The sequence below is a fragment of the Protopterus annectens genome, chromosome 12.part0, assembly GCF_019279795.1.
Source record: "Protopterus annectens isolate FY-2018-M chromosome 12.part0, PAN1.0, whole genome shotgun sequence".
Lineage (NCBI taxonomy): Eukaryota > Metazoa > Chordata > Ceratodontiformes > Protopteridae > Protopterus > Protopterus annectens.
The window spans coordinates 137,792,494-137,813,396 of record NC_056746.1 but is presented as its reverse complement, the minus strand read 5'-3'; the positions used below and the strand labels follow the sequence as shown (position 1 = coordinate 137,813,396).

At 42.0% G+C, this 20,903-nt stretch overlaps 1 protein-coding gene across 2 annotated transcripts in view; it reads left to right on the top strand.

The window, feature by feature from the left end:
• Positions 1 to 20,903, top strand: part of LOC122816397 (nodal modulator 1-like) — an 877,949-nt gene that overhangs the window by 431,572 nt on the left and 425,474 nt on the right. For both annotated transcript variants that reach the window (XM_044089153.1, XM_044089155.1), the window contains exon 19: positions 3,986 to 4,183. In XM_044089153.1, the coding sequence (XP_043945088.1) occupies positions 3,986 to 4,183 (198 nt within the window). The remainder of the gene's footprint in view (positions 1 to 3,985; positions 4,184 to 20,903) is intronic.

Sequence of the window (20,903 nt, the reverse complement as noted above, 5' to 3'; positions counted from 1 at the left end):
CCCCGGTAAACTCCATTCTGGTGGCTTCCCTTAAAGACTCCACTAGGAAACTTTATCGCAGTAAATGGAAGCGTTTTTCCATTTGGGCTTCACAGAGAAAACTAGATCCTTTTACAGCCCCTGTTCCAGCGATGTTGGATTTCCTGGCTGGCATCTTCCAACAAGGAGCTAGTTCCTCCACAGTGAAAGTACAATTGGCAGCCATTTCCAGTTTTCATGTTGGTAAAGACAACATCGCCTTAGTCGCCTCTAGGCTGTTTAAGGCTTTTCTTAAAGGTATCTTTCTGTTACGTCCACCTGTCAAGGATTCAGTGCCTCCTTGGGACCTTACTTTTGTTTTACAGGCATTGGTGGCCCCTCCTTTCGAACCTGCAGCTTCGGTGTACTTGAAATTTTTGTCCTGGAAGACCGCTTTCTTAGTCGCCATTACATCTGCTAGGAGGGTTTCTTCTATCTGCCGTGCCTCCGTATTTGGTCTTCTACAAGGATAGGTCTCTCTCCGTACTAATCCTTCCTTCTTACCCAAGGTGGCATCTGAAGCAAACATAAACCAGTCCATTAATCTGCCCGTTTTCTTTCCTAACTTCCAAAATAAAGGTGAATGCAAACTCCATTTGTTAGATGTTCATAGACAGCTTTGTTTTTATCTTCATAGAATGAAGTCTTTCCGCAAGACTGACCAATTGTTTGTTTCCTTTTCCAAAGCATTTATGGGAAAAGCTATTTCTAATGTTTCTTTGGCCAGATGGATCACTCTTTGTATTTCACATGCCTACAAAGCAAAAGGTTTATCTCCTCCTGGTATTGTTAAGGCTCACTCTACCAGGTCCATGGCGACTTCTGCTGCTTTTTGGTCTAGGGTGCCTTTGGACGATATTTGTGCAGCAGCGACCTGGGCCAATTCACATACCTTTATTTCCCATTACAAAGTAGATCTGATTTCGATGGGTAGAGCATCCTTTGGCTCTGCGGTGCTCAAGAATATCCTTCTATAAGGGCCTCCCAGGATCGGAGTAGCTGGGGACTCTGTCCCACAGGTTGCAGATAAAATGAAGTTAACTATTTCAGATAAAGAAGTTATGTACTCACCATAACGTTCCATCTGAGTAGTTATACTTCATTTTTCTGCACCGTTCCCTCCCTCCGTCCCCCAGATCTTCTTTCAGGTTTGGTTCATTGGGCTGAGTTGCTTATGTTTTTAGTTGCAGCAAACTGGATCTGAGGGAAGATAGGAGATGGTAGGGCATTATGGGTAAGGGGAGGAGCTTGGAGCAGATGCTAGAAAAAAAGTTGCCGGCTCGGATCCGATACGGATCCGTATAACATAGGTTGCAGAAAAATGAAGTATAACTACTCAGATGGAACGTTGTGGTGAGTACGTAACTTCTTTTTATGAAGCTTAGAGAATGGCAAAGGTGTTGCCAAAACTGATAGATATGAAGAGGTATGGTTTTGTGGAGGAGAGGCAAATGTTAGTCAACATTAATAGAACACTGATGATCTAAATGGAAGCAGTGTGCAAGAAAACACCCTTATCATTGGCTGGTCTTGTGCACCAAAAGCATTTGATAGACGTCATTTGGGATTTTATGACTAGGGCAATGACAACCTTTGTATTCCCTGATAAAATCAATAGGTTAATTAGGAGGATGTATGAGGGGTCAGAGGCAAGAATTAAGGTGGGAAGATTCTTCTTTGACATGCTGTGTTTGAACAGAGGAACAAGCAGAAGTGTCCTCTATTTCTTTTTGATGTATATTTAAAGCCATTGGCAAAGAAGGCACGGTGGTACAGCGGTAGCATTGTTGCCTCAAGCAAGAGGTTCTCCTGTTCAATTCTTGGCTGGAGTGCCTTCTGTGTGGAGTCTGCATGTCCTCCCTGCAGTCGAGTGGCCTCTGAAAGACATGTGTGAATGGGCGTGCCTTTTCTGAAGGTTGGGCGTCGGGCTGGCAACTCGGCACCATAAAAATCTACTGCCAATCATTAGCGCACCAGAGTTCCGCTGTGAAGACCCCTAACCGGGAAAAGCCGAAAAGACAAAAAAAAAAATTAAAGCCTTTGGCAAAGAAAATGCATTTTCAAATTCAAGAATGGTAGTTGTATAGTAGTAAAAAAATTTAGCTTTTTGCTGCCAATTATTATACTGCACTTGAGAAATCCAGAAAAGGACATTTTGGTATTGTAAAATATTTTGAGACAGTTTCAAGTCTTTTCAGGAAATACAATTAATGAAAATAAAACAGCAGCTTTAGCAGTAAGCTGTGTACCACACATGAACTGGCTGAATGATACCCATATTTATGGGAACATAACATGAGTTATGTAGGTGTATAGAACTGATTCTGTTATGACAACTACAGATTTGTGGATAGAGATTAAGCAAAAGTTAATTCAAAAATAAAGACACTATAAGTGCTTTATTATGGGTAGTAAAGTACAAGCAGTTAATGTTTTTCCTGTGTTTAGGTTTATATACAGGTCAGGTATATTCTTATCAACCTTACCAATGCAGTTAAGGCTCGTATACACAACACAAGCAGAAGGTTATACTTCAAAGTGGAAAGGGATGATGCAACTGAGGGGGGGGGGTGGAATTTTGGATGGCGCTCCCTAAGGAGAATAATAACAAACATACAGAATATTATACTCATAAAGTAGGAAGAAAGTATTCCAAGAACTAAGCCCGTACTAGAATGAAGAAAAGGGAGGTTTGCCAGTAAGGATAACTGCAGTTAGGGATATAGAAGATGAGCAAGTGGAAGCTAGAATTTACTGGAGAAGATTAGCAAAAGAATAAATGTATTGGGAGCAGGTGCCTAGAAATGGAAAGCTAATGGAGTGGAATGAGGCCATGTAGAAGTTTGGACTGCATGTTAGATGCTGCATTCCCTACCAGGGATTAATATCAGAGTATCTGTAAAGGAAAAAAGATAGGGGAATGCTCAATGTAAGACGTGCTTTGGTAGCATTTTTAGTTGAGTATTGAGCAGAAGCTTATTTATTTATTTTTTACAAGCATTAATAAGGTATAAGTGGTATAAGTATAAGAATTTGTCAGAGGAGATTAGGAAGGATTGGAAAGAGAGGCTGAAAAGGAAATTTAAAGAAGGGGCAATGGGGAGGATATATTTGGCTCCCAAGTTTGCAACAAAGTCCAGACAATGTGAAATGTTTTTCTTGGAAGTGTTTGTTTAAGCATTTTATACCCCAAGCAGACATCTGAGGATATTTCCTCAGGTAGACAGCAAATGCTGGAGATGTGATGGGAAAGAAAGGGGTAACTGGGAGCATGTTTTGAGCAGTGTAACAAATTGGCAAATTTAAAAAAAATATTGAGTACTTTGTAAGAAATGTTGGGGGAGAAAATGGTTTTAACTAAGGAAGTGATGCTTAAGTTGAGACACAGGATCTAAATTGCCTAGATATGTATATGTTTAACGCTATTGGCTGCAAAAAAAGCAGTTACCAGAAAATGAATATCAGAATTTAAGCCTACTCTTACTGAAATACTGTACATTGTAAAGAGGTAATCAACTGGTGATGGAATTTTTAGAAAAAGAAATGAGCAAATTACATAGAAATAAATGGAATTTGTAGGAACCATGCATGCATGTTAATGTTCAGGAGGAGTGAGGTTTAAGTGAATTTGTGTAATGTTAGAGTGATTGATTGTTAAAAATATATACTGCAGGAAATATCGCTGTGGGTAGTTTTCTATTACTCTCTATATACGTATGTCACTTGTGCAACTGTGATTTAATATAGATGTTTTAAAATGGTCTTTTCAGAGTTGTGTGAAAGAGTAAATTATTTATCATCTTTTTATTTTTGAGGGTTGAATGGATGAAGTGGTACAATTTGGAGTAGTTAAAGCAGAATATTCTAATGTGTAACATTATTTCCAAGTTTGTGAGATTTTTTTTTCACTCAGGTGAGTGCCTTCAAGGAGTATCATGTAAAACAGTTTATTTTGTTTTTATATTAGGTCTTCTGTTGACAGCAAGCCAGCATTGGTTTTGGGACCCCTTAAATCCATACAGGAACTGCGCCGAGAGCAGCAGTTAGCAGAAATTGAAACTCGTAAACAAGAACGTGAGCAAGAAGAAAAAACAGAACCTCCAGTACAAGAAATGGTCGATGAACTTCAAGGGCCTTTCATTTATGACTTCTTTTACTGGGCAAGGTATTTTGCACATGTGAACTTCGACACTGCAGATTTATTTGAAGAATTGTTTGCAAAAGGAAACTAGTATATTGTTCAGTATTTATAATAGTGTGATACAATGAACTGAAACATTTCACCATGGGCCCCAGGGTGTTCACCAAATGTTTAGCAGTGGTGGCAGCTCATCTCAGACTGCAAGGTTTTCAGATATTTCCATATCTGTATGACTGGCTTCTGACTGCTCCAACTAGACATCTACTCATTCAAGCCAGGGATTACTTCCTCAAGTTGGCCCCAACTCTGGGGGATAACCCTCAACATGCGGAAGTTTCAGTTGGACCTGGTATAAGTCATAGACTTCATTGGGGCCTGCCTGGACACAAGGGCATCTTATGCTTACTTGAGGGAAGACAGGGTATCAAACTTGAGATTTCAAATCAGCCAAATTCTGACCATTCTAAATCCTCCAGCCTACTTAGTTCTCCGAGTGTTAGGCTTAATGGTAGCCACAATAACTCTTCACATGCGAATATTACAATGGAGGTTAGTGGTCCAGTGGTCATTTCTCAGGAATCCTCTGAATTTTCCCATGAAACTGTCTGGTGTGTGCAAGGAATCTCGGCTTTGGTGGCTTCACTCAGCAGACATTATTCAAGGACATACATTTGTTCCTTCTTTCCCCAAATGCCACATTGTCCACAGATTGCTCACAGCTAGGGTGGGGGGCATTGTCTGGGTTGAACAGTCCAAGGCACATGGACACGCCAAGAGACCAAGTTGCAGATCAGTGTACTGGAGATGAGAGTGGTGGTTCTAGCGTTTCAATAACTCAACAGCTTTCTACTTCAGGGGACTGTTGCGATACAAATGGACAATATGCCAGTAGTTTGGTATATCAGCAAACAGGGAGGGAGCGCAGGCCTTACCCCCATGTCAAGAAGCAGTCAGTGTGTGGCAGTGGGCGATCTCTACCAACCCTTTTCTGGTAGCAATGGACATTCTGGGGGAGTCCAACATAATAGCCAACAGGCTTAGTCGAATGTTACTGATGCCTTATGAGCGGTCTCTGAATCAGTCAATGGCAGACATGATCTTTCAGAAATGGGGTCATCCCTGCTGCAGTATCTTTGAGTCCCCTTTCAGTAACAAATGCAGCAGGTATTTTGCCTTGATCCCTTCTCAGGGTCAGTCACTCAGGGACGCTGTAGTCCATGCTTGACCCTCTGGTCTTCTGTATGGCTTTCCTCTACTACTACTAATCCCCAAGTTCTTACAGAAAGCTCTCAAGTTGCAGAGCAAAGTAATCCTCATTGCCTTTTTTTGGCCTTGACAAACGTGGTTCACCTTCCTTTGGTCTCACCTGGTTTGCCCCTCGATGAGATTGGATCCGGGTCCAGATCTGCTGTCTCACCCTTCAGGGCATCCCCACCCAGACATACAGGCCCTGAAACTAACCACATGGTTTCTCCACTTCCAATGATAGCAGGATTTCCCAGGCTTTCTTCCCCCATTCGAGAAATTTTGGTCTCACATAGGCCTTCAACATGCAAGATTTATAAAAGCAAATGGAAAAAGATTTTCTATTTGGGCTGAACAAAAATAGATTGCTTTACAGTACCAGTGGCAGTTTTACTAGACTTTTTGGCTTCCCTTTTCAAGGATGGAGCTAGTTATTCCACTGTCAAAAGTTCAGCTAGTTGCTATATTCACTTTTCACACTGGTTGTGATTCTTTATCCCTGGCTTCTTCTAAGCTTTGTAAACCATTTCTTAGGGGCACTTTCCTACTCTGACATCCAGTGAAAGATCCTACTTCTCCGTGGGATCTGACTATGACTTTGCAAGCCTTGGTCCATCTGCCCTTCGAGCCTACAGCAACTGTGGATTTGAGATTCCTTTCTTGGAAGACTCTGTTTTCAGTAGCTATTACGTCTGCTAGAAGAGTGTCTGAACTTCAAGCCCTTTCTGCAAAATTGCTATATTTGATTTTCCACAAGGATAAGTCACCCTGCATACTAATCCTTCTTTTTTACCCAAGATGGCTAAGTAAGGGAACATTAATCATTCCATCAGTCTTCTGGTCTTTTTTCCCAGTTATCAAAATAAAGGTGAATACAATGTCCATTTGCTTGATGTGCGTAGACAGCTTTGCTTTTATCTGTACAGAACCAAGTCCTTTAGAAAGTCTGATCAGTTGTTCATCTCTTTCTCAGATGCAAAAAGAGGTCGATCTATTACCAAAGTTACACTAGCCAGATGGTTGAAAGGACTGTATTACCTTTATCTACTTATTCAAAAATATTCCCTTACCAGGACAAATTAAGGCCCATTTGGCAAGGCTTTTGGGTCCAGAGTTTCAATTGAAGATATTTGTGCTGATGCTACTTGGGCAGATCCCCGCAAAGTTATTACACATTACAAATTGGACATCATATTCAGGAGTAGAAGTTCTTTTGCTTCTGCTATTTTCCGGAATATCTTTCCATGAGGCCACCCTGGATCTTGGTTAGATAGTGTTTCTAGTGGTCCTGATAGTTCATGTTTCATGCTGTTAAGGAGGCATCCTGGGTTATTATCAAGACTCGTTGATGCAGTGTTGTTGGTCTTGGACAGTACCTTGAGTTCCTACTCTGTAGTGATATTTGGGTGAGTTATTTATTTATTTGACATTTGTTTACCGGGGTGGTCTGACTGCGTCTACAGAACCCATTTTCAGCAGAGGCCCGGGGAGAAAAGCTCCACACACAGTACAATACAAATACAGTATAATCCATTACAATAAAAATTGCATTAGAAATACTATACAAAAAAATAAGTTGAAAGAACAAACTGCTACAAATATAGTATATTGCTTGAAATATATTACTACATATCTAGACAATTCTATACAGTTAGGACACTGCAGACTATAATAGTCACTCTCACCATACATGATGTAGACATTGTCCAAAAAAGTAGTACGTAGGTAGTGCATTGTGTGACATTGATTGTAATAGTATAAGCAAAATAGTTTCAGTTAGGAAAATAGCAGCCAGAAAGTTAGTGATATATGGTGAGAGAGAGTTAAGAAGAATAGAAGCAATAAAGCCTGAGCAGTAGCTTAAGGATATGGTATAGAAACAGAGAAGGAGTTAGAAGAGCCTTAGGATCTTGCAGTCTCTGAAGGATTGAAATGTGATAGAAAGAGGAAGACGTGAGCATTAGGTAGGCTTTATGCAGGAGCAGAGCCATGTATTTTTGAGATGATTTTTTTTTAAAGAGGCTTTGAAATGGGTTAGTGCAGGCATAGACCTGATCGCTAGAGGTAGTGAATTCCAAAGTATAGAGATAAGAGTATGAATACAGTGTGTGACCAGGTTTTCTTGCGGGTTTTGAGATAGGCAAGAGATTTTTGCCTTCTAATCGTAGGGAACTATTTGTTGTGTAAGATGTGACTAGACTGGTTAGTGCAGGGCAGGTAGTAGGCTTGAAAATAAGGTTGTACAAGGTGGATAGCTGAATAAAGGTAAGTTGGTTGGGGAGTTCAAGCCAGTTTAATTCTAGGAGTGGTTTACAGTGATGTGTGAGATATTTAGTTTGTGGCAAACTTTGCAACTTTATTGTAGCACTGTTCTAACTTGCTTAGGGTAGAATTTTGCAAGTTAGTTAAGATAGAGACCCCATAAAGAAGGGAGAGAAGTAAAAATGTTTTTGCAAGAGAAATTTTGGTTGCTGCAGTAAAGAAATGTCCCAGTTTTTTTATGAGTTTTCTTTATATTTTGCTGTATATGGGGATCAGATGAAAGTTTGCCAATGATAACACCTAGAAGTTTGGTTTCCTGCACTATTTCAGTGACAGTGTTGTCAGATGCAAGGATGTTGAAATGATCAGTGACAGGGGAGGTATTTTTGGGATGAAAGAGTGCTAGTTTTGTCTTCTTTGGATTAAGAAAGAATTGGGCATTTTTTTTGCCAGGATTCGACTGCAGTAAAGGACTGTTGAGTTTTTGAAAGTAGTTCTGGTAGTGATTGAGCAGTGCAGATTATGGTGGAATCATTAGCGTACTGAATGAGGGTCCCAGGGTGAGAGGCAGTGGTAAGGTTGTTTGCGAAAATGTTGTTGTAGGGGTCCTAGGATGGAGTCTTGGGGGACTCCAGTAGGGTTATGGAAGAAGGGTGAGAGTTCATTGGACTATTTCACTGCTTGTTACGATCTTTGAGGTAGCTCTGAAACCATTTTACTGTGTTATGTGAGAAGCCTAGGTTAGACGGTGTGTTCAGAAGTAAGGGGTGAGAGACTGTGTCAAAGGCCTTGGAGACATCAAGGAATACTGAGGCTGTATAGCATCCTTCATCTCTGGCCTTGTTCACGGTGTCTGTAAAAGATAATAGGGCTGTAGCTGTGCTGTGGCTAGGTCGGAAGCCATGTTGGGTTTTGGTTAAAAGGTTGTTTTGCAATGGGCATTGCATTATAACATTGATAACCATGTTGCCAAAGTGGTTAGAAAATCCTTGTGTGTGACCCATCTGATCACGAAAAGGTTTGCATCAAGATCTAAGGATGTAATGGTGCCCCTCTACTCTTCCCTCATCAGACCCATTATTGAGTACAATGCACAAATTGGAATGTACCTGGCTAGACATCTCCAGCAGCTGGAGAGACCACAGAGGTACCTAACCAAGAGGATTACTGGCCTCAGACAGTTGCCCTATGCAGCATGATTGAAAAAGCTAAGACTGTTCTCTGTTGCATACCACTTTCTCAGAGGCGATCTCTGTCTAACGTACAAAGCCATGTCCAACCCAGAATTGTTGAACATGCTCCATTTTAGCAAAACCAAATCTACTTGAGCTACACACTCTAGGGATATAAACCTCAACACAACAATGAATAGAACATGCTGGAGGGATAGATTCCCTTCGCAGAGACTTCCCTTACTATGGAACAGGGTCCAGATCTACATAAGACAGAGCCCCTCACTATCACTCTTCAAGAGGAACCTTGATGAGTGGATGGGTAACAGAAAGTTCACACCGGGGATCACACCAACAGCACTACTAGATAGGGGCCAAGGGTACTAGCTGCTAGTACAAGAGTCTAGAGAACTACTAAAGGGGCGGTGAATACCGCACAACATGGCTGGGCTAATATATGCCTTCGGGCAGATAGCCCAGTACCAACCTATGAACCTGTAACCTATTACCTGCTGATGGATACCTCTCTCAAGAATTTTGGATATGGGTGACAAGATGGATGTAGAATGGAAATTGGATGGATCAAAAGAGTTGCTTCCTTTGTGGATGGGGTTGATGTGAGATTGTTTCCATATGGTAGGTACTTCTGATTCGGATAAAGACCTATTTAAAGGATACTGATTGGGTAGGCGACTGAGTTAGCAGCCAGTTTGAGGTAGTATGGGGAGAGATTATCAGCTGAGGAAGAGCAGGGTTTTAGTTTTTCTAGCAAGTTCTTAATGGTGGCAGTGGGTATGGGCTGAAATGAGAATGGTGTTTGTATGACATTTTGTTGAGTTGGGTTGTTTGTTATGACAGGGTTAGAAGTAGTTGATGGCTTGAGGTTGGTGTCTGAATAGGTTGAAGGGTGAGGGGCCAGCATTAGTGTTAGTTAATAAGTCTGAAATTGATTTTATGAAGTGCTTGTTAAAGTTTTTGACTATTTGTGATGGAGTGGTGTTTGGTAATAGGGTGTGCTCTCCATTTCTTCCAGGGTTAAGTAGAGAAGATATGGAGTGCCAAAATTTGCTGAGGTTGATTTTATGCTGGAGGTGAAGGGTGTGAACAATATGACTTCTTATCTCTGTTGATTAGTTTTGTCACTTTGTTACGTAGTGTTTTGAAATTAACATGATTTTGTTTTGTTTCCAGGTTGACCAGGCTAGGTCCCTTTGCTTCATCAGGTGTTGACATTCCTTAGAGAGCCATGGTACTGAGTTTTATGTTATTCTTTTCATACGAATGGGAGCTCGCATGTTAAGTATGTGAAGGAAGGTGTTATTAAAGTATAGTACAGCAGCATTAACGGGTAGTTGTTTAAGGGGTGTCCAGTCTGTTTCCTGTAGGAGATTGTTGAATTTATGCTGACAAAAATTAGTCAAGTTCCTAACCGATTTTATAGTGTGTACTCTTAGTTGTTGGGAGTTTGTTCTAAGAGAATAAGCTGGTAGATGATCACTCAGGGAGTTACAGTATACCAGAAGAAGGGTAATTGGCAGGGTGGGATACTAGAGTCCAGTCTAAGATGGATTGGCAGTTAAGATCTTTTTTGTATCTTGTTGGAGCATTGATAAGCTGAGAAAAAACATGCAGATTTATATTATTTGTGGGGGAGTCAAAAGCTATAGTTGGCCAATCTATATTTACATCTACTAAGGTTATTGTTTCAACGTTTATTGTTTGGGATGTCCAGGGTAAAATATTTCCCAACACTGGTGTATTGTTACCTGGTGGGATATATATTACTATTACGCAAATTCTTTTTGATATATTGAGGTTTAAAAAGGAGATTAGTACCTCAGCATTGGAAAAGGTGGGTATATTACTGGTGTAGGGTGTGATGTTGAGCGTAGAAGGAAATAGAAGTGCTATCCCCCCCCTTTTTTTTGTGTTTTTAGATGCATCTCTTCTGGTTATTGCAAAGTTTGGAGGTATTATTTCTGAGTCTTTTACACTGGGGTGTAGCCGTGTTTCTATAAGGGCTAGTATGTCAGGTTTATTTTGATCAATTCAGGCATGCAGTGGGGCTATTTTATTACATATACTTCTAAGGTTCAACGTAAGTATGTTTACATTTTTGGGGTTACTCTTTTGGTTAGGATTAGAAGGTGGGCCAGGGTTAGGATGTATGTTTCCACATTTGAGTCGGTAGATAATGAGGAAGGAGTACCATGGGAAGTGTTTTTTATCCCTAGGTGATGATACTGATGTCAAGTGTGGTTTCATAGGAGGTGAGAAGGCCAATTTGTGGCTTGAATAATATTTTAGGGTATAGGGGAAAAGCTGAGAGGAGATATGTGAGAAGCTGTGTTGTTTATTGGGGTGATGGTTAGAGGAGGTTGTTGTGTATTGATATGTGGGGGTACAAAAGGATAATAGCAAGTTTGATAATTAAGAGTAAAGAAGCTAGGCAGGTTAGGAGGAGCATGTGAACTGGGATAGTGGGTTTAACAATAGTAAAAGTGGTATTTATGTATAAGAATGTAATGTTGGGTATAAACAGAAATTTTGTTATCTTGTGATATGTGTGTAGCTGAAGTTAAGGTTGGAAATGTTTTGACTTCAGGGAGGGCTTTGACAATGTGGTTAGGTGTTTTGCCCTGTGGTTTGTGTTAAGGAGGGGGTGGGGGAAATGTGACTGGTCAGTAGTACAATTATGGCGCAATATTAGTTTGTGTATACTAGAAGAAAAGGTGGTAAGCCTGGAGTTAATGTAAGAGCATCTGATGCAGTGATAGTATTGTGATGGTAAAATACAGTAAGATGCAAAGAGTTATAGTAGGGGGAATGAGAATTCAAGCTGATAGATGTAAGGGGAAGCAGATAAGTTTGGTTAAATAAAAGTAGGTAAGGTGTGAATGAATTGTGTGTGCGGACAAGGTAGGGTTGTATATAATTGGATCAGAAGAATGAGGGGGAGTGGTTTGCTTGGGATATGAGTAGAGGTTCTGGGGCAGGGGAGCAGAGTGAGCGGAGCGGGAAGAAACCTGCAGATGGTTTACCACCATAAACAATCCGTGAGGTAGAATGTTCCTAAATACAAAGACAAAGCAACTGAACTCTAAAAACTTGACCTGAGTCACAGCATCTAATTTTATAGTTACGGGCTTTTCAATGTCTTTTCCAGGGATCTATTACACTGATAAGAGTAAATACTCACTCGAGGCACTTCTTAAAATGGAGAACATCGACATCTGTGCAGTGACCGAGACCTGGTTCAAAGCTCCAGAGAGCACCCCTCCATTACCAGGCTATAATACATACTACACCTTTCGGCCACCTAACCCAGAACGAAGCACTAAAGGTGGAGGCGTGTCCATATTCATTAAGGATATCCACACCTCCAGGCTAGTTGAACAGCATAATGCATCCGAGATTATCGAAGTGCAACTAACTCTGGGCAAAACCGCAATCCAAATTGTAGCTTGCTACAGACCCCCCACCATGCCCCAGGATTTCCACTCCTCATTTCTTGATACACTGGAAAGTATTAGGGTACAACCTAACACCTTAATAATGGGCGATTTCAAATACCCCACCATTAACTGGGAAAACTACTCATGTACCAACTCTTTTGCTCAACGTTTTCTGGAATTCATAAATTCCAACGCCTTGGATCAACTTATTCACACCCCCACCAGGGGCAGTAATATCCTAGTCCTGGTCATTACCAACATGGGCAACCGGTGTTCCACACCAGAGGTCAATTCCTCATTGGTCAGATCCGACCACAAGCTAATCACCCTAGACATCCACATCCCACCCCCAGTTAGGGAAACCACCGTAAAAAACTTCTCCAAAGCCAACTTCTTAAGACAGAAGTGGCAAACTTCATGATACCCATGCAGACGGACAATAGTGTTACGACTGCTGAATCCTACACAAATGCACTTTATAAGCACTTACACGAGTGTATGGATCATGCTATCCCTAATAAAACCAAGATGCTATCCTCCAGAAAAAGGAAGCCGATCTGGTGGTCCTCTGCCATAAACAAACTCTACAACAGAAGAAAGAAACTGTTGCAAAAAAGAGTAAAATCCCATGACTGGAGGAACGCCCTGGTCAACCTCAGTAAGAAGCTGAGATCCCTCATAGCTATTTACAAAAACAAAAATTGCCACTGACTCTAAAGACAGCCACAAAGCATTCTATAGCTATGTCAAGCATTTCAATGGCAACACTCAGATCTGCTCTGAGTCACAGCACAATGGCACTAAATATACAGAACAAACTGATATTGCCAACATCCTGGCAGATAGGTTCAGTGCTAACTTTACCCCCCTCTCACCCCCTCGAGGGCCCATCTCTATACCGGAAGAATGCAAAGTTCCTGTAATCACGGCTGCACAGGTAAAAAACACACTCTCCAAAGCCAAGAACACAGCATCCATGGGACCTGACAATATCCCAGGCTGCTTTCTACACGAACTACAGAATGAACTGGCACCCTACATAAGTACCATGTTCAGTCATAGCCTCACCTCAGGCTTTGTGCCCACTGAATGGCACACCGCGACGGTTATCCCACTCCACAAAGAGGGAGCCACGACGGACCCCGGGAACTACCGCCCCATTAGCCTGACGAGCCTGGTCTGCAAGGCCATGGAACGTATCATCATGGAACTCATAAACAAAGACATTGGTAATCTCCAAACTGTGGACTCTACCCAGTTCGGATTTTTAAAAGGCAGATCATGTCTCCTAAACCTGATTGACTTCTTTGAAGCAGTCACCAAAGCCATAGATGAGGGTAAGGTGGTTCACACAGCTTATCTAGATCTTGCAAAGGCTTTCGACGCCATCCCCCACTCTGGAATTATAGATAAGCTCACTAAACTAGGTATAAATCCCTATGTCACAAGATGGGTTGCCAACTGGCTCATGGATAGAACCCACACTGTGAAAGTAGCAGACTCCAAATCCGACTTCAGACCAGTGACAAGTGGAGTACCACAGGGTTTAATCCTGGGTCCTCTCCTGTTTGGTATCTACTTCTCTGAAGTACAGGCTAACCCAGAAGGTCTTTGGCTAACAAACTTTGCAGATGGCTGCAAACTAGGAGCCATAATCGAAACTCCTAACGATGTGGACATACCACAAAAGGGCCTCACTGAGACAAATGCCTGGTGTCAAAGCCATGGCCTGAAGCTCAATGCCAAAAAGTGTATCATCATCCCCTTTGGTAAAAACTCTGTACACATGAACTACCACATAGCTGGTAGTCTACTTAACACCGAAAATGTGATGAGACCTTGGGACACAGGTGGACAGTAGTTTCTCCTTTGATAATCACATCGCCACAGTGGTCAGGAAATCCTTATACGTGGCTCACCTCATCACAAAAGGTTTCTCATCCAGAAAAAAAGAGGTCATTGTTCCCTTCTACTCATCACTCATTAGACCCATTATAGAGTACAACACTCCTTTTGGTATGTACCTCACAAGACATCTACAACAACTGGAAAGGCCACAGAAATACCTCACAAAGAGGATTACTGGCCTCACACAGATGCCCTATGCAGACCGTCTCAAAAAACTCCAGCTTTACTCCATCGCATATCGCCTACTCAGAGGCGATCTCTGCCTAACATACAAAGCTATGTCAGACCCAGAGCTGTTGGACATACTCCACTTAAAGAAATCCCATTCCCTCCGAGCTACATGCTCTAGGGACCTAAACCTTATCACCACAATAAACAGAACATGCTGCAGGGGTAGCTTCCTGTCCCAGAGACTTCCTATACTCTGGAACAGACTACCTGTCTATGTCAAACAGAGCTCCTCATTAGCACTCTTCAAGAAAAATCTTGATGATTGGATGGGAGATGGGAAATTCACCCCGGGGATCACTTCTGTGGCTCTGCTCGACAGGGGCACATGAAAATAATTTTCTTGGATGGCGAAAGCCAGGGTACATTTTTGGCTAGGCTTATATAGGCCCTAGGGCCAATAGCCTAGTACCCTCCTATGAACCTATATGCTGGTGTTAATGTAGCTTCACCTTCAGAAGTAAAAAGCATATGAGTAAGTGGGGGTGGGGTATCCTTCCAGCAGATTCAACACTACAAACAGAACACACTCGTGCATGACTTCTTAGTCTGAGTCTACAAATTTGTCTTGCATACATTTAACTCTGTGTATTTTTTCCTTGTGAAATTTTGCAACTGCAAGTGAACTTCAGCTGTGCAAGTTCTTTAGGTAGTGGGTTGTTTCACTTCTTGTAGAGTGAAGCAGCTGTGGATGGACGTGGATATTTCCTGAGGGACATCTGGATTGCGGGGTAAAATTGAAGCTGAATTTGTCATCCAGGAGGTTTGCTAGGTCTTCCAGCTTAGTATAGGTAGCACCATTGACAACCTATTTGGTACATTGCTGTGTATTGTTTTTGAAGTTACAGATGTAGTTGAAGAAAACTTTGTGATTGTCATTGACCTGGAGGGATATTTTTTCCTTAAATTTGGCTTTGGGGAGGACTTTAACATCTCCCTGAGTTGACTGATTATATTGATGAGGGATTTTTAATCCTTGCTGGGCATCGCACATCCTAATTTTTGCCGTGAAATTCTTCCTTGTGTTATACAGCCTATTGATGTTTGTATTCTACCAGAGCAGCTTGTTTTTTTGAGTTGATCCTGTGCTTAATCTGATTGGTACAGCTGCCATTATGCAGCTGTTAATATGGTTATACAGGCTTTCTGCGAGTAATTCTGCATACACAGTGGTGTTTTCGGCGTTTGGGGGGGGCTTAAAATGTTGCCATCGTATCACTTAGTAGTAGGATGTTTGCTCTAGAATAATTCCTGAATGTTCCAAGGTTAGCTGGTGTCCCTGGTTTTACCTTTACTCAAAGGAGACCGCTTTATGGTCTGACCAGACTCATGAGGACATCGGAACGGGGGGGGGGGTATTTGTGCCCATAGTGGGTGTACAGACTAACTGATCCAAAGTGTTTGCATGTACAAAGTCCAGGATTCTTTGGGCTGCATCCTAAAGGTTGAGTATGATTCCCAGTTTATATTGGGGTACTTACAGATCCCCATGAGTATGATATTAGGTTGAATATGGTGTGTATCTAGCACATTTAAGTATGTATTATGGTTTTCCTAGGTCATATATGGGGATCTATAGCTTGCAGTAAATGGCATGGGGCTTTGTCTAAGGTAATTTGGACATGGAGACACTTACTGCATGTTACTAACAGACCAGATAGAGACAAAACCTCCTTTTGTGTCCCTTCTGTGCAGTAATTGCTCTAAATCTGTGGAGGTTATTGTAGCCCTGCACCACTGAGGTGCTCTCCATGGCTTTAAACTCTCTCTCATGTTCTCCATGGAGTGAAGTTTCTTGTTTAGACTTTTGGCATTGAGCAGTAGCACCTTCAGATTTTCTTGGGCTGGTTTGCTATGTTGGTAGGTTTATCAGATGGCAGTACATAAAGACAGCATGAGAGTGGACAACATTTTAGCCAATGTTCAAAATCCCAGAGGGAACAGGTGAAGAACATCCCTGGCAAAGCAGTGTGGCCTGTCAACCATTACCTCCCAGGCTGACAAATATTGTACCTCCTTTGATATTCTAAGCCAATTGTTAAAGCCAGTTATTTTCAGTTCATATCGCAGCATCATCCTAGGAGAGGGATAGAATGCTGCTCAGTGCTAGGCTCATATGGTCCTGGCCTGGGAATGAGTATCGTGGCATCATCCTAGGAGAGAGATAGAATGCTGCTCGGTGCTAGGCTCATATGGTCCTGGCCTGGGAATGAGTACTGGTACTTGTGGTTCAACAACCTAAGTGAGTCTGTTATCTGATGGTGGTGGCCTGCCTGTGTCCATTAGAGACATAGGTGCCAAACCAGGGATGAATTTTCTGTTCCCCATCCAATTGTCCATTACACTTGAATTGGGTTATGCAGGAACTCTGCTTCACATGGATAGGAAGCCTGTTCCAGAAGATGGGGTAGTCTTTGGGATGCATACCTTTCTCTCCAGCAGGTCCTGTTTATATCACATGCATGGTTTAAGTCTTTAGAATGGGCAGTTCTGGTGCTGTTTGTTTTGCAGATATGTAGGAGGTCCATCAGAGTGGGGTCTGACAATGCCTTGTATGCCAGGCATAGATGTCCCCTCAACAGCCTGTAGGAGACAGAATACAGGGATAGGGCCTTGAGGCAATCTTCATAGGACATGTTATTTACACACTGTATTTTAGTGAGAAACCTCTGTGGATGTTCCATTTATTGGATATGCCTGGTTAGGTGCATACCAAAGGGGGCATTGTACTCAATGATAGGTCTGATGAATGTCGAATACAGTGGGACAATGACTTCCTTAGACCCGGATGCCATACCTTCGTTTATATGTTGTGCAACATAGAATGATTTCCTCACTTCTGTTGATACTTGATGGACTAAGGCTAGATTACTCTGTGTCCCCAAGTCACTGACTACTGGATCAACTCTTGGGGGTGTTGTCGATGTGATTGTTACTGGGAGTGGATGACTTCCAGAAGAATACTGTTATGCATTTCTTGGTATTTAGTTTTAGTCCATGGCTCTGACACCGGTTGTTTGTCTGTATCAGCCCTTCCTGGAGAACATTTGTGTTGATATGGGTTTCAGTGACAGGTCCTAACTTGCAATCATTTAGTCAGCCAGAGGTCATTGACATTGGGTTTGACTTCAGAGAAGTACATGCAAGAAAGGAGTGGTCCCAGGACCGATCCTTGAAGGAATTGCACTTGTGAATGACCTCTTTGTGGAGGTGGACTCCCCAATTCTAACTTCCTGGGTCCTGTGAGCCATTTGGCTATCCACAGCGTGACATAAGGGTTTGTACCTAACCTGTTGAGTTTATCAACAGTGCCTGAGTGGGATATTGGGTCAAATGCCTTGGCTAGGTCAGGGTAGGCTGTGTGAGACATTTTGCCCTCGTCCATTGCTTTTGTGACCTTCTCAGAGAAGTCCACCAGACTGAGTAGACATGACCTGCCCTTGGCGAAACCAAATTAGATTGGGTCTAGTGTTTGGAGGTTTACTGTATTATTGATTATTGATCATTTCCATGATAATTATTTCTATGGCTTTGCATATGAGACTAGTGAGATTTATGAATCTGTAGTTTCCAGGTACTGTAGATGGCTCACCTTTGTGCAGAAGGATGACTTTTGCTGTTTTCCTTTCATAAGGCAAGAAGCCTGTTTGGAAGCTATAGTTAAATAGCAATTCTAAAGGGCCTGATAGGTCATAGTCCCTGCTATTGAGAAGGCATTCTGGGGGATCTAGGACTAATGCTCGAGTGGCCGTTTCACCGAATGTGAAATGGCCTGGCATACTTACCAAAAGTGCTTTTCACCAAAGAAGCACTTTCGTGTAAGTATGCCTGTTGCGGAGATCGCACTACAGTGGGGATAAGGGAAAATGTATTTTCCCCACTGTGTAGTGTGACCTTGGAGTGAGAATATAAAAGTAGGGGGGGGGGTGCAGGGGCTTGCCCTGCAAAAATGTATTTTTTTTTTTTTTGAACACACTAACGAAAGCGCTTTTTCGGTGAAAGCACTTTGGTTAAAGGGTGTTCGGTGATAGTGGATTCGGACTGTTGAACTTTCGTTCCACTGTCCTAGATCCATCCTGGGATATTGTTTGAGCCCATTGATGCAGTGTTTTTGGCCTTAGAGAGAATATTAGTGACCTGTTCCTTAGTAATAGCAGAGGGAGTCATATTTGATGGTATTTCCTGAGGGAAGGTTGAGGGGAAGAAAGGGGTGAAGTTGGAGCTGAATTTGTCAGCCAGTATGTTTGCTACGTCTCCTGGCTCAGTATAGGTGGCTCCATTTACAATGAACTCTGCACACAATTGTGTATTGCCTTTGAGTTTGCTGACATATAAGGACGATAAGTCATCTCCACGCCAAGTCATCTCCATGCCATATCCTCTTCACTGTGTAACCCCACAAACCAAATAAAGGCTGCTCAGCCACAATAGTACTGTTAGTTTCTTTCGAGAGATTTCTATTGAATATTAAATCATCTCCTTGAAGCTGCTTTGACAAGCCCAAGATGAAGTGCTGAAAGGGGCTTTAGATTCTGGTCCTCACAACAGAGAGATGTTCTTCATATTGATCACTGCTGGAGTAGCTGAAGCTATATGGGTTCTGTCCTGCATAGGATATAACAGCCGGCCAGCTTGCAAAGCTTCAGGGCAACTTCCGCATGCATGAAGTGATCTCTCAAACATTTACCTCTTATGGTACGTTTACTTTTCACTGTTGTACTTCTGTCTCATTCTAAACCTAAACTTACATAGTTTATATGCCATCCTGTAACTTATTTCCTTCAGACACTTCTGGTATGTCTAGTTCCTGATGTTGACTGTCTTGGGTCATGCATATACTTCTGCAAGGGGCTTGGTGGTGTTTCTGGGCATGACAGACTACTACTAAGGTTATGGGTTCTGCAGTGGGCTGTGAGATGCTAGTAATTAACCTGCCATATGCCCACAAAACGTTTCCTCTGTCTCCCACCCTTTGGAGTCATGTATAGTCTCTACCTAGTTGAAGTTGGATCTCCCATTCCTGCAGCTGAATTTAATGCAGATTTTGATGATAGATGCTTCTTTGGAAGAGTGGAAAACTCAACTTTGTTCTGCTCTGGTTCAAAGTACGGGATGTCACTGATTCAAAGAAAAAATTTGTTAAGCCGAGATCAGGTGCCATATTTGTATAAAAGGATAAAACCTTTTCCTCAGTCTAATTCGGGAAGAATGCTTTATGCCAAAACATTCCACTGTTAAAATAAAACCTTAGTTTATCACTGTCAGCATGCCATCTGATTTCATATTCTTGCAGTTTATCAAAATACGTGATTCCACTGGAGAGGAGATGCCTCATTAACCAGCTGAAACCATGAGCAGCATCTGTTGCTCACTAAGAACCTTGCACAAGTCTCTGCATCCCTCCTAATTCACTCAGTCAACCCAGTCCATCATGTAGCTAAAAAAAGGAAGGGGTATGCAGGCATACCCATCCTCCCTGAAGACGAAAGATGCATAACTGGGAGTAGGCCGTAGACGGGAGCATCACTATAGCTTGACAGTGTTTGAGCTACATATCCGTCATTTCCTATACTTTTCATTACAAAGCTTGAATCATCCAGCAATGCATCACTCAGGAGATTGTTTCCCACACAAGAATGTTTTCCTACACTTTTCTGATCTTTACAGTGAGGCAAGGAAAGGGAGGTGACTGCATTTTGCTTCCCTTGGTACAGGAGGTTATTGTGTGCTTTCCTTCCATTCTTACTGATTTTGTCATTTCAGAATTTAGGGAAGAAAGATTCAAAACATTATTTTTCCTTCATGCAATTGACAAGTTTACATTTAAGGCTTTCATAGCCCCTTGTGGTAAAGATGATTCTTACAGTACTAACAAGTTGTTTTCTTTATGTTTGGTGATGGTGTGGTGGTGGGGGGAGTCAGCTTCACCTCCGGGATCAGGCCCCTGCTTTGTAGATCCTTTGTATTTTCTCTGATCCTGCTACACCTTCTGCAGGTGGTATCTGAAGCAAATGAGACTGTTAGAAAATAGAATACATTTCACTAGGCAAGCTTGCTCCCCCATATGGAAAATGTTCTCCTTTTGGGCAGAGTACACATTTTCAAACAGTTTCAGTTATCTTGCAGGTTATTTTGCTGTATTTTAGGCACCTGTGTGATTTGGACCTCCATTATTTCACTGTCAGTGTGTGCATGTAGACTATTTCTGTAAGTCATAATCATGTGGAGGGCATTGTTGTGAATGCAGTGCTTGCTAGTCAAACAGTTCTGTATCATTGCCCTTCACCTGGGATCTGAACTTCCTGATTAACAGGGCTCGTGTCTTCCCTCATTCATACATGCTGGTTCAGTTGTGTTGGAAGTTCTTAAGGAAAATGCTTTTTCTGTTGGAATCACCTATGCTTATAGTTTAAGTAGGAAACCATATCTTTTTTCCCACAAGATCAGGTGCCCTTTGGGGACTAGCTTATGTTT